Here is a 15,000-nt window from a genome sequence, read left to right on the forward strand (position 1 = left end):
AGCAACCGGCATTTCTGGTTTTAAATGCATCTCCGAAACAATGCAGACATCAATGTCTTTATTATTGAAATCGGCTTCCAGCGCCACTGCCGCATCGAACTCTGTTCTTGGTTTTGGCCAGACTGCATATATTTGTAAATAGAAACTTTGGTACTGCGGTACTTCTACTTTGAAGATCAATGATCCACTCTGGTGACATACAAACACCTAACTTCTTCAGAAGTCACCGATCCTTGTGCTTTACAGCACTGTGGAAGAGAATTGTAGAAATGCGATATGCAGCAGCAGACATTTTGGGATTTCTGCACTTGATAAAGTTGCTCATGGTGGCGGTGAGACACATGTTTGTGCACTCCGCACATATCTTAGTGATTTACTAAATCCTTCATTCGCCCTACGACTAGATGATGGTACCGACTGCTGTTCACCTTTGGTTGTTTCCAGAGAGCTAAATTCTTTCTCCCCCCCCCCCACAAGCTTTCGATGAGAAAGAAAGTTGCTGACAAATGCCATCTTACACTTGAGCGGTTTTCTTCTGCCAATTCGCTTCGCGTTATCAAGCTTAGTGGAGATATTTTACTCACATGTCTGCTATTACAGTGTGCCGATATCTCCGTAAATCCTGGTCCAGATTTGAAATTGACCTGTACTCGATGTTAAAGACTCTCAGGAGAAACCAAGGCCGAGGATTATGTCGTTTATGCAAATCGCACTATCACTTGAAATGCATGGATGTTGACTTCGAGAAAACAAAGCTGCGCTGTCTGTGTAGCCTTGGTTCTGTTTCTGAAATAACTAGCAATGTGGAATTTACCTCACCGAAAGTTGAGTTGCATCCTGATGTGCTGGATGTTCTGAAAACTCGAGGATTGAAAACAGCTCATTTAAATGTTAGGAGTCTGCTCAAGAAAATTGATGAATTGAGGCTATTGCTGAGGAGATGTCGAAATATCGGAATTTTGACTCTTAATGAAACTTGGCTTAATGATCAGCTGCCATGTGATGAGGTTGCGATCCCCGGTTTCAATTTGTTTAGGCGTGATCGCTCCTTGGGGTCGTAAAGGTGGTGGCGTTGCAATCTATATCTCCGACAAAATACCGGCTGTGCGAAGATGCGATTTAGAAGATATGGCACTGGAGAACCTTTGGCTGAAGCTAATGTTTCCAAAGACCAAATGTTGTTTGCAATTCGTTGTGAAAGCTAAAAGTGAACAAAGCTACTGGATTAGATAACATTCCTGCACGCTTGCTGACGGACAGAGCCCCGGTTATTTCGGAGTGCTTGACTCACATAATTAACCTTTCCTTTTCATCTGGAGTGGTGCCGGACGACTGGAAGACTTCAAGAGTTGTTCCGTTATTCAAGTCTGGTAACAGAGAAGAAATGGATAACTATCGTCCCATTACTATTCTCCCAGTAATTTCCAAAATCGCCGAGAAAGTCGTATATCGTCAATTGTTTAGTTATTTAAACGCTAACAATCTCTTGCCGTCCTGTCAATCTGGCTTCCGGAAGAATTTCTCCACTGAAACAGCTGTCACCTTTTTTGTGGATGAAATCCGTAGAAATATGGATAATGGTCTTCTCACTGGGACGGTCTTCATTGACCTGAAGAAGGCCTTCGACATGATAGACCACCATATCCTTCCAAACAAGCTACAGAGAAATGACATATGTAACAGGACTCTTCTTTGGTTTTCTAGCTATTTGATAGGTCGTTCCCAATGCCTAGCTCTCTCCTCGCCCCTGGATACAGCTTCTGTCGTCCCTCAGGGGTCAATTTTGGGGCCCCTGCTCTTTATATTGTACATAAACGACATGCCCTCCTGCATCTGCTTCTCGCAAGTTCTGCTTTATGCAGACCATACAGTGCTGTTTTTTACCGCTAAAACCACTATTGAGTTAGAAGCAAGCCTTAACAATGATATCAACTGTATTTCTTCGTGGATGCAAGAAAATTAGCTTTTCTGAATATGAGCAAGACTGAATATGTAATTTATGGCTCACACCAACGGCTTAAGTGGGAGGATAGTATAAGCTTATCCTGCAATGGATCTTCTTTGACAAAATCTGAGTCTTTCAAATACCTTGGCGTTGTGATTGATCAGCACTTGAGTATTAACAACTATATTGACCACGTGGTCAATAAGGTGTCGAGGAAATTGGGTGTTTTTAGGCGTTTGAGAATTTCTATTCCCATGGCTCCTGCTGGACGCCTTTAGAAGACAATGATTTTACCTATTTTTGATTACTGTGACGTGGCCTGGCACGGCTGTGGTAAAGTTAACTCTGATGTACTCGAGAGTTTACAGCATAGAGATGCGAAGTTAATATTTCTAAATTCTGGTCTCTATACTAAAGAGCTGAATGCTACTTTGGGTCTAGTACCCTTGATTAATAGACAAAAACTTCATATTGTCTTGTTAGCTAGAAAATGCCTTGATGGTTCAGTACCGCCTTATCTGAATAATTAATTTAAATACTTCTGTACACACATTTATGACTAGACGCTGTAATGACATTCATATTCCAAAAGTCAACCTTGAGGTCGCCAAGAGATCTTTTTATTTTACAGGCGCAATGGAATTTAACGGTCTTCCTCACCATATTAAATCAAAGGAATCCTTTTTTGAATTCTCAAGGGACCCACAGGACTTTTTCCTCAATTAGATGATCTCGTGTAGATGTCCATTTCAATTTTATTGATATCGGCCACGTAACAGTTTTCTTAGAGTTTTTTACCTTTTAGACTTTTTGTATTTTTACTTAAGTATTTTAATAACAGGACCCCCCTTTGATACCAGTGCTTATTACACCAAAGGAGTTATCCTGTATAAATGATAATAATAATAATAAAAATATTATTATTATTATTATTATTATTATTATTAATAAAGCGATAGAATTAATTGCCTTGCCATTTTCCACTGAGTACTCCTGAACATTGCACGCACCTTTCAAACGGGGCACCAAATCTCTACTTCATGTGCAAGAATTCTGTTGGAGAAAGCGGCCACATCTTCTGGGCTTGACTTCCTTACCATGGAATCAGTAGTATCTCCACAGTACTCTCTGGACTCTTCGGCTACTGCCTTTCACAAAGATTCCACAAGTTCTTGGCGCAAGTGGGAATGCTTCATAGTCATGTTCGCAATAGTGCTCTAGTTTTTTCGACAGGCATTTAGAATGATCGACTTCGTTTGGTCTGATGTACTATCAATACTTTAAGTTGAGTGGTCTGTTTACCACACAAATTTTCTACAATCAACTCTGCATAGAAGTGGCGAGGTGTGATTATTTCCTGGTTGACATCTGAGGGTATGTTTTTTTTGTTCATTGCATTTGAAGGAGTCCATTCTGAGAAATTCAATGATTTCTTAGTGGTAGAACAGCCCTAGTAAAAATTATTTTTTGCTTGAGGACTTCTGTCTGGCGAAGACACAGACGACAGAAGACATTTACTCCTTACTTGTGGATCTTGATGGGACGAACAGAGTGGAACTTCAACCTTTCTCAGCTGGAGCAAATAAACCAGAAAAGTTCAAGTTTCCTACCACAAGACTGACAAACTCGACTCAATAGAATACTAGCCTCCTCAATGTTCAGGCAAATTTCTGAACAAAGCTCTGCTAATGTCTTGCTGTCACGCTTTGTGCGACCTGAAGGTTTAAATATATTTGCAGTGGAAATGTATTTGGTAGATTTGTGAAAGTTATATCGAATTTTATCTTCACATTGACACCACACAACCTACAAAAGTCTTTAACGTTTTTCTCTTGGCTTTTTCTTCCTTTAACTGGCTTTATAGGCGTATCTCCCTTCGATGTAAATCCTCCGTTATTCGTTATGCATTATAACATAGTGCAAGATGATCGCCTTCACACTTATATTTCACACGAAACTAGTCGGTTCTAAATGGTTGGTTTAATTGTGATCAGTAACGTCAATGATTTGATAAAAGTGGGTGGCATTCAAAAAACCCAAGTTCTCTGGCAGGCCCTTTCTCGCGGCAAAGCCGCTCACGTTTAGCAGCTCCGCCTTTTCGCACACCTGAAATACTGACAGCTACACAGGATACCATCCATGTTATGGTTAATTGACACCTGTCAAAACAAGGCATCTGCTGACCAGTATCACATGACCATATCACAGACTCAAGTTTAAAGCTCATGGAGGTGCTTTTTTTGTTAAGTTGACTGCTGACCAGGTACTGGTTTTCAATTGGATCGCAGGCTCGAGCAAGGTAAACTTATTGTAAGCATAAATAACAAAAGCGCTCTGCTTTTAGGCTTGGCTATATCACTATATTAATGCTATGTTCAGAATGAATCATCTGCAGGATTGTTCAGCCTTTACAGTGATAGTAAGACAAAGTGAAGTTGAATGTGTTGTTCAGTGACTTTTTGTAAATCAAGAACTTAATTCCCAACAAGATCTCTGACCAGACAAGGCAACCTGTCAGTGCCTACATGTACACACCGTCATTATATTACATGTATGCAGCACACCATAGTAGTTTGAGTAAACAAAACAAAGTATGTAGAAAAATACAGTCACTTTTTGCCAGACCCGTATTGATGTTAGTACATTCTTTGAGTTTGTATTCTCACTAGGAACAGCCCTCAGCTGATCCGTTGGAGTGTGCTTTAGACATACCTTTGCTCTAATTAAGACACAGTCAAGTGTACAACATACATTTACCAATAAGTGACTATTCCTAAACACATACCCATAATAGTTAGCTTAGTAGGCTGTACTTTAAGGTTCCTGGGGTCAATGGGTTAATAATTTATAATTATTAATCTCTTTTCTGAAGACAGAGAATTAGTAAAGGATTTTAAGAAGAACAGAGAGTAAACGAAGATAACTTCACAATTCAGCTATTGGTTTTAGAAAATCACAATATATATTCCATTATGATGTTTTGTGACTAGGTATGCAAAGCAAGAAGGCCTTGTCCAGAAAACTACGGCTGTTGGCATGGCAATTCTTTTGTTTTTCCAGTTAAAGCTAGTATGTACACAAATCATCTATTCCTTTTAGTTATTGTGAAAAATTACTTTGAATATTATTAAATTTCTAGAATCAATCATTTATGATCAAGAAGGGTGTTACTGGCTTTCAGTTAAGTATTTGAATGCACAAAACTACATGTAATTTAAGGATTCTTTTAATCTTCAGGCACGTTGCCTCGAAAATGGACAGGGAATTGTTCAACAACAGGCACATTTTCAGTTCCTTTTTTTACACCAAGCTCTCTCAGAGAGTACAGCTGGGAGATATCTGTGTTACCATGGCAAGTGTGTACTATATCCTTATGCTTCTTATGCATGTCTTGTTAACGATGTTTAAAAAGGAGCAACAGTGTTTCGTGTTTGGGCTGAAGCCATCATGATCTCCGTGCATTGGAATAAACTGGAGTACAACTAAATAGGCAAAATAACTACCCATAATAGAACCTCTCTTACGCAAACAGTATCTCCACATGCTGAAAGATCAACATTACCTGGAACTTTCAAACGTAAAATAAAGCTGTTGGCCGACTGTCGGTGGAGGGGAGCTGTTCTTCAGAATTACATTGCAGTGGTCAAGAATGTTGATAATGAAACGAAAGGACTTGCAGCTTATTTTTCCGTCACTTTGGTTATTGATACCTCGACTTTTACCCTTTTGCAGTTCTGAAGACCGGAATGCAAGTGGATCAAAATTTACAAGAAATGTAGATATTTTCCAAAAGAAGTTTATCTTCATACCTGTCTGCAGAAGGTATGGTGTTTTATGTCATACTTCACTCTGGGTGTAAGAAATGTCAGCATTTGTGTCAGTAATACTTTGGCATGATGGAAACCAGAAGAATTTCAAGTTGAGCGTAGCAGTGGCTCCCTTTCCAGTACTTTTTATGTTGCCAAGAAACATTCAGGTGGTGCTTGATTTGGGTAGTCTCAGGGTTCGTGCTGGAGTTTGTATATAAAATTCAAGAGGTTTTCAAGAACAGGAAATTGAGTTTCCAAGAGTGTTTGTAAGGAGATTTCTATACCATAAATCGTGTATCAGTGTTTTCTTTGCTGAAAAAGTCTACATTGATATTCTTTACCACATCCTACAAGTTAAGTGCACACACAGGCATTTTAATATTTCCATTAATCTTTCCCCAATAGTCAATTTGCTCAATTTTTTAGATGTCTTGTCTTCAACATAGCATGACCTTCATTTTCTTCAACTTTCACCTAAGCAAAAATTAAAGGGTTTTTTTTTTTCAAGGGCTTTTTAAGCGCACTTGAAGTCCACAATTTAATTTCAGGGCTTTTCAAGCACTTCAAGGAGTATCACATTATGACTCAAATGATACTGATGATCATAATAATTACTGCAATATTCGTCATTGTTCTCTTTAAAAAGTGCCACCTTTTCTTTTAGTGGACAACGGTTTATGGCTCTAATCCACCGTCCTTTTTTGTAAAATTGGACAAGAACTTTAGTTTTTATAATTTTTCACAGTAGATCCTCGGATTTAGTTTCTGAAACGAAATAAAAACCAATTGCAGTCGTTTTTATATTTTTCTGTCACAACGCCCCGCAATAGGGGCAAGCGAACAACAGGCTATCATCATAAAACCTATTTTTGTGACCCTCGCACTTTAAAATAAGTTTCCTTTTTAAGTAGCAAAACCCGACCAGTGCCACAGATTTTGCTGACAAAACTTCGTCTCAACCAGACCATCTTTGCCAGGGATTTCATGTAACAATACAACATGAAATATCAACGTCAAACAATACTCGTTTTAACGGACTCCCTTTCTTTTTTACTCCATCCCACACTTCTTTGAAGATCTACGGGCCAGTTTAAATGGTGTGATTTTGATGCATGCGGCACATTTGTCACAGGTGTCTTTTGGTTAAACCAGTTTCATTTGTTTAAAACCTTATACTGGATGAGTGTAAGGTACTTGAAACATCTCAATACTGTGATTTTATTGCTGTTGTAAAGAAGCTTACAAAACTAGAGATTATGTCATTAAATTGAGTGAGAATGTCATCTGATCAAGCTCTCACTATAGCTCAGTCAAAACAAAACCTGTTTACGTTAGGTTTATGAGGTGTTAGGCTATGTACTACAGAGGTCAGATGGATATTAGATACCTGCACCACTCGTCTGCACTTCTCACATATATCCTGTTTCTCATCTGCAGATTACAGTCGTACCAAGGTGGTAGACAGAACTGGTAAATGTCTACAACCAAATTAGAATGGCTATATAACAATCTATTTTCCCTGATTCAAGTAAATTAAACCAACCCAGACAGCAGCAACTATACTGACCTACACCTAACAAGAAAAAATGTACCACTACTGCTACGGAAAGCAGTGACATACAATTGACATCACCATGAACAGTGCAGATCACCAAAGAGGATGCTCTTGAATCGGCACTTGACCAGCCTGTTGGAACTGAGCTGTTGCCACCATCAAACATGCTTACGACGGAAACAGGTAAAGAGGACTGTCAGTACTTAGCCACAGATATAATCAGGGTTATTGGTCTACAGAACCAAGTGATATCTCCGGAAACAAAATTTCATCATATTAACAACTGTCAACCTCAGGCTGACTTCAATTTCCCATCCAGGCAACAGGGGCGTAGGGTCCATAAACGCATGTACACACATGCGTACAGCTGAAATCTGGAAAAAAAAGTTTTTTTATAATTCCCTTATAGCATTTGTCAAAGTTACCATAAAATACGACCGATTTTAAAATTACGAATTATACTGGCGCATGTTTGTTTTTCCAGTACCTTTTAATTAATCCATAAACGATGTTTTTATCACCGCTTTACCCCATTTTTTGTCATAGGTTACCAAAAACTCTAGAGATGGGTAAAATAAACAACTAACCACTGCATTTTCCGTCACATTTATTTATAAAAACGTTCCACAGAAATACTTGGAAATGGCATTTCCAAGACCCAAAATTTCAAAGAATTCTGTGGTGCATACACCTTTCAAATCTCACGCTACTCCCCTGGGCAATACAAGGACAGTACTGAGATGGGAGGCGCAAGACAATGGTACTGTTCCAGGGACTGGTTTACAATGTATGATACCTTGTACTACTCTAAGTCGACAGATGGAGCTTTTTGTTTGTGTTGTGTTCTGTTCCCTATGCCAGATCATCAGGGGCAAAGGGCAAAAGAAGTAATCTCCACTCCCTACTGCAATTGGAAAGATGCGGACTGATTTTGCCAAACACATCAATCGTCACTACCACTGTGATTCCAAAACAAAGATGGAGGACTTCATGAAGATGATGAGTGATCCATTGTTGATAATTCAAAACAGACTTTCACTAAAAGTGGAGAAGCAGATGGCGAGGAACAGGAGCTTCCTAACTGCCATAATCAAATGCAAATGAGCAATGCAATGGACATCAAGGCATAGGGCTGAGAGGCGACAGGGACGATGCCAAATCAGAAGCTCTAAGGGCCTTACTTAAACTATGTGTCGATGTTGGTGACAAAGAACTAAGTGAACACTTGGAATGTGACCGCAATGCCACATACATCTGTAAAACCTCTCAAAATGAGTAACCATATTGTGCAGGCACTGATCAACCTGGGACTAGATCCCACAATGTGCAGAGCTCAGACATACCATGGGGTTGATAACATGGCGGGATGCCAGCATGGGTGTGCAAAGCGTTTTCAAGAAGTGTCTCCATGAGCACTGTATTTTCACTGTGCAAGCCACGAACTAAATTTGGCACTATCGCTTGCATCAAAGGTCGCTGAGAAATACCACAAGGTGTGCACGCTAAAATCGGTTGGGATCTTCTTTAAGTATTCACCAAAGCGACAGCAAGAGCTCGAACAATGCATTGTGAGTGTTATTGAGAGAGAAGAAAATACCAGTGAAGGTGAATGTGAAACTGGCAGTGATACAGTTACCACAGATGAAGAGAGCGGCTCAGAAGAACATGATTATGGAGATACCAAGGAAGAAAGAAATGAAGTAGAAGATGTAGAGCCGGAAGAATCAGACAGTCCTAAAGGTAGCCAAAAAAAAAATCAAGCTGCTTTGTGAGACACGATGTGTGGAGCGTCACAATGTATTTCAAGACTTTGAAGACCCTTATGAAGCTCTTCTGCTATGCATCGAAACTGTTGCTCAAGACAAAAGCAGAAAGAATTGGGCTGGAAAGTCGATGACGGAGGCACAGGGACTGTTACATCAAATCAAGAACCCTGTGTTAATTTCTGCCTTCTACACTGACAAGCAACTTTTTGGATTCACCGTAGGACTCAGCCGTGCGTTACAGGGTTCGACACTGGATGTTATTGAGGCATACAAGCATGTTAACGTTGTGAAGGACAGCTGAAAGGTACCCGCAAGAATGCTAAAACAGCATTTGCAAGTTCTGTGTATGAAAAGATCAAGAAGATGGCTAAGAAAGCAAACGTCAAGGTAAGCATCCCTTGAACTTGTGGTAGGCAGACATTAAGAACAACACCAATGCCAGGACACCAGTCGCCCACTTTTGACGAGCAATATTTCTCTCCTTCCTTGACAACCTGTTGCAGCAAATAATTACCCGCTTTAATTAATGGACTATCAGAAGAGGCATTGCTTGGACTGCTACTGACACCTGCCAACTTAAGGCAGCTTAACGACTCTTCTCAAGAGAAACTTATTCAGCATTATTCCTTTGATCTGCCGTCCCCAAGCAGTCACAGGAACTGGAGGTGTGGAAGTGCTTCTGGTATGTTATGCTGCGTTAATAGTATACCTGACTCTGCAATCTGGGAAGTCTGAAGTAATGATTATCCTATGTGATCAGTTTGTGGGCCCACTGCTGCCTATGACGCACGGGGGTACACAAATTGACTACACAATGAAAACAAATTAGTGGGTGTGGTCATTGACAACAAACTGTAGTCAGTATCATGTGCTAAAGAAAATGCGATATCTGTCACCCAAATTACTAGAGGCACTTTATTTTAGAACAGTAATTCCACAAATAACATATTACATATCTGTCTGGGGCAACTATTCTGTGGCTAAGCTATATGAAATTGAGAACTTACATATTAAAGTAGGTAGATTTATCCACAGAGTTCCTCAGAATATTTCACTTATGTCCAGGTTTGCACGCAAAAGCAAAAATTGCGAATTTTGCGAAAAATCCCAAAAATCGCAAGACACCGAAAAGCTAGAGAAGACAAGTCCCTCAAAAGTGTTGCAAAAAGAAAAGAAAGCAAACACAAGGCCACGACAAGAGTCGCGGCTTGTCTGTAGGTCACAACCGCGAAAAAGCACGACAGTTTGATATATTACATCTTGGAATCCAGTGCCAGCAATCAAATGCTGACCGTAAGAATTCTTGAATTTCACTGCATGTCAACCAAAATATTAAAAACTACTGAACCTTGAATCAATAGTTTCTCAAAGCTTCTAAGCAGTGTAGCAATCATTAGTAACTGAAAGCAATGAACTTTAAAAATAACTGGAATAAAAATTCACGGTTTACTGAAAGTGTGGTGTGTGGTGTGAATAAATAAAACAATTTGCTCTTTGCATGTAGTAAAACGCGAGAACTTCCAGACACTAAAAGAACAAACAACGCACGAATAGACCAAATTACGTATCCTTAACGAAACTGCAATGGCTTTATTCACAGAAAGTGAATTCAAAGCGCACAAAGAAACCCAAGTGTCTTCCCTTATCCAAAACTCGAAAGAAATGAACATGCATCCAATGTAATACGTGGGCATAAAACACTACCTAATTTGAATAATGGTCGAACAGTGACAGTAATGCCACAGCATCCGACCACTTGTCCATCAAACAAAACATAGCGCAGTATCAACTTTACGTGTTCAAAAACGAAGAGATCATAGCTAGGGTTAGAAAGTTTTTTAAAGATGGCTCTGGGTCCTCTTAAGGAAGGAAAGAAAGTCAATGTTGCCACCAGTTTTCTGAGGAAGCTGTGCTTTCAACTGTAAACAAATGCCTGGAATTGTCATATGGAGAACTCGAACTTGTTGTGCTGGCAAATATTCAAGGGCTAGATTTCAGAATACCCGGCCCATAAATTATCTAGCTCGAAAAACTGCTCCCGCAGTGCCGCATTCGAGTTGCAATGCTGCTTCCGTCCCGCAGTCGCAAAAATGAATAACAACACCGTTTCTTAATCGAGTGCATCCAATGCCTTGTTTGTTACAAAGACAACAACAACAAAACAAAATACATGACTTGTACCCTTTCTTTAATTTTGTGTATCATATGATAGCAAACACTTTTTCAAACACCCACGCTACAAATAGATATACCCGAGCCGAAACAAGCCCACTCCACATGAATATACCTCGTTCTTTAATCCACAAGCCGAAACAAGCCCGCTACGCATGCATATATCTCGTGAGTTGGCTTTCATAAACATGAATTTACCTCGTGAGTTAACTTTCATTTTGTGGTTCGGTTAATGAGCTGTCCTACATAATTACGCTTTTAGCGACAGTGTCAATTCTCAGGACTCGTGCGCGACTTTTTTGAAAACATTGTATCCACAAAAATGAGAACATGAAATAATATTTCATCGCCATTTGTTTACTGATTTAGCCTAAGCGCTCGGTTCAGTGATTAGGCCTCAGAACTCTCCTAAAATTTTAGCTTTCATTTTGCGGCTCGGTCAACTACACTTTTCGCGAGTTCGTGTGAAGCACTCGTTTCAGTGATTATGCCTAAGATCTCCCGTAAAAATTTTAGCTTTCATTTTGCAGTTCGGTTAATGAGCTGTCCTACATAATTACTTCATTGTTCATCGACTACGGCACTGCGGTAGCAGTCGTTCAACTAAATTAGACTTCAGGCACTAGACTTCATTATTCATCGACTATGGCACTGCGGCCCTAGCTCTTCAATGTTGCGTGAGTTTTGCGATTTTTCGCAATTTTCGCAACACTTTTGGGGGACTTGCCTTCTGTAGCTTTTCGGTGTTCTACAATTTTTGCGATTTTTCGCAATTTTCGCAAAAATCGTTAAAATCGAGAGACTTTTGGGGGACTTGTCCTCTCTAGGTTTTCGGTGTTCTGTGATGGAATTCACTGGATAGAAGGACAAGGAACTTGGAAAAGCTAGATGCTTTGAAAGTACCACTCAACCGCAACAAAACCAGCCTCAACAAAATAACATTTAATGAAGGGACTACAGTAAATCTTAATAAAGATATTAACTTTTTGTATTATTTAATGCTAATATTTACACCTCTTAAAAATTTTTGAATCTATCTAAAATTAGTAGGTTATTTTCTCTTGTTGTAAACAGTCAGTCTTTACGTTAGTATTAACGTTTGCATCTTAGTTTTAAAAAGTATTGTAGTTTAATTGGTAGGTTCATATGGTAGGATTTTAGTGGTATTATTAAGTTTAGCAGGTCCACATCAGCTCTTTAGCTGCCACTACCGACCTGCTTTAGCAAATAAAGTATGTATGTATGTATGTATGTATGTATCTGCGTGCGTGCGTGCTTGCCCTATACAAGTCGTATTGAACCGTTATGAACAAAATATATGCACGCCCATGCATATATAAGGTGACGTCAGCATTTTTTTTTTCTGGCTGCAGAGTCTGTGTCCTGTTTTTTTTTTCTTCTCTTTAAAATATGGAAGAAACCAGCGAAGAACTGCCCACTTTTTCTATTGGCATTGACGTTTTAGGCCCTGATCCAACAAGAAGCAAAAATTAAGCCAGAAAAATCATGCAAGTTCTGCAAATTTGTCGGAAGGCCAGGTGCAGCATATTTTGGCCGAAAGACATTCACTCAACATGACTGTTGATCAGAGACCTGTCCGAGATTGAAACAAGATACTTAAGTCCCACTTCTTGCAAAAGATGACAAGAGGAAAAGGGTTCTGGTATAGCACCTCCCTAGTTGACACCCGTTGAAGCAGCATTGGAGAAAATCATCGACAAAGAAAAAGAGTTCAAGAAGCAGTGCAGCAGTGAAGACTCCAACAAAAAGGAAAATGCAGGGAAAGATCGAAAAAACGACGAAGAAATGCACCAGAAATTGCTCGAAACCTTTGCTCAGACGAAAAAAAGAAAGCTTTTAAATAGCGAGGAAAATGACACAGAAACACCTAAGGTTAGGAAGAACCGACAATCTGGCACAGATACGCTTGCCTATCTTAACGAGAAGTCAGACAAGGAGATGGAAGTGAAAAAAGAGGAATTACAGATAAAAAAGAAATTACAATAAGAACAAATAATGAAACAGAGAAGTATGAGACAGCAGCAGGCTCACATGGTCAAGAATCAATTAATGACGATGATGATGCAAATGATCCAAAATATGAAAAACAATTAGAACATTTATTCCACTACTTTTTTATTGGTGGTGGTCAAATTGTTGTGCTCAACTCAAGCAAGACAGCTATTTTTGCTTGAGGTAAAGTTTGTAATGGGCTAATTCCCGTTGTCAATGTCACTGGTAACACAAAAGCAATATTTCAATATCTCTATTTGTTGCTTCCTATCTCTATTACAAAATTTTTAACAATAAATGTCTGTTCGTAACAGACTTAAAGTGTAATATTGCCTTGCTTTTTACAACAGTACCCACTTGCCCTTATGAGCTATATAGGTGTGTCACCCCAACTAGATTAAAATGTGAGGCCGGTCTGAAACTAGACATGCCGTCAGAAATTGAGTGTGTCTTTTCCAGTAAGCCCTAAATATGGCGGGTGGGGTCTGAAATTGGGTAGGAAAATGTGCTTCTTTTGCCCTAAATGGCCACCTCACACCCAGGAAAATTAAACCTTGCAAACAACAAGACAAAAAACATTCTGTACACTTTACTTCTGGTGCTTAAAATAAGACACTAGCATAACATTCATGTGGCGTGCGTGCAATGAGAACACCCTCAGTTTCTGCATTGTTAGACTTGTAAGCTGTACTAACTAAAAGCAACATAGTTCAAAGTGTTTTTATGTTTAGACAATTTTATTGAAAATACACTTCCACTGGTGGTGGGTCCAAGCCAAAATATGACGATGTTATGGACTGCTAAAGACAAGTACGAGCGTTTGTCAGCAAGGCGCACACCATGTACATTTTGCCAACTGCGCTTAAGTGAATTTTCAGGTTCTTCTTGAAATAGTAATAGCGAAGTAGTTTATAATGTCTCCAAAAACCCACTCCACTGATGCTCTAAAATGACTCATTGCAGTGTTGTATGCATTCTGTATAGGTGTGATCCTGGCTGCTTTGAATGGTCCTTGGAGGTGTATGTTAATGGAGTAGGCCGGATCCCCATAAACACACAAGGGTTGTCATAGAGGAGACAACGAGTGACGTTGCTATTCGGCAAGTGAACCTGACTCTACCAGCATGCCGCTGTTGTGTCGTCTTCCCTCGACTGAGCCAAATAGGTTAGCTATCAAACCATTTGGGCTAAAATTGACCGAAATTTTACCGCATGGACCCTCTTGTGCCCATCGTACAGAACTCTTTGATTTTCCCCAGGACGAGAAACTGGCCATACCATTCCATCAATAAAACCCCAGCAATTCTAAAGCGGAGCCCCATTAGCATGAATTACATGGGCATAGTTCTGAAGAATGGCCTGAGAGAGCCATGGCTCCTTAAAACTTCCTAAACGGCGGTTGCGTTTGATAAATGAAATCCATATCATACAAAGTTGATGAACAGGTCTTGCAAACCTTAGCAGCATATCATAATATCTACAAGGACATGCAAATCGTTCAGGAAAAATACAGAGAGCTTCGATCCCATCAACAACAACAAGGTTATAGCATCTTATCTGATCCGAAATATGCATCATTTCGGCAAGAAGGTAGACATCCTCTTGTAGAATCTGAATTCTGACTTGCATTCATTGGCAATTGAAAGATCAAGGTCAAACTGGTATTTTAAGCTATTTCCAAAGATGGGTCAGGCCCCTACATATCAACAGATGAAAACATGGAAAAGGCTGGATGGAGAG

At 39.6% G+C, this 15,000-nt stretch overlaps 1 protein-coding gene and 1 pseudogene across 1 annotated transcript; one reads left to right on the plus strand and one right to left on the minus strand.

Annotated features, from left to right (window-relative positions):
* Positions 1-12, minus strand: part of LOC138035535 (uncharacterized) — a 2,278-nt pseudogene extending 2,266 nt beyond the window's left edge.
* Positions 13-8,227: 8,215 nt separating this feature from the next.
* Positions 8,228-13,254, plus strand: LOC138035537 (cylicin-1-like). Its single transcript, XM_068882191.1, has 4 exons — positions 8,228-8,368; positions 8,782-9,049; positions 9,368-9,462; positions 12,928-13,254. Exons 1-4 carry the CDS (start codon positions 8,228-8,230, stop codon positions 13,252-13,254), a joined length of 831 nt encoding a protein of 276 aa, XP_068738292.1.
* Positions 13,255-15,000: the final 1,746 nt, after the last annotated feature.

This window comes from Montipora capricornis, unplaced genomic scaffold (genome assembly GCF_036669925.1).
Source record: "Montipora capricornis isolate CH-2021 unplaced genomic scaffold, ASM3666992v2 scaffold_419, whole genome shotgun sequence".
Taxonomy (NCBI): Eukaryota; Metazoa; Cnidaria; class Anthozoa; order Scleractinia; family Acroporidae; genus Montipora; species Montipora capricornis.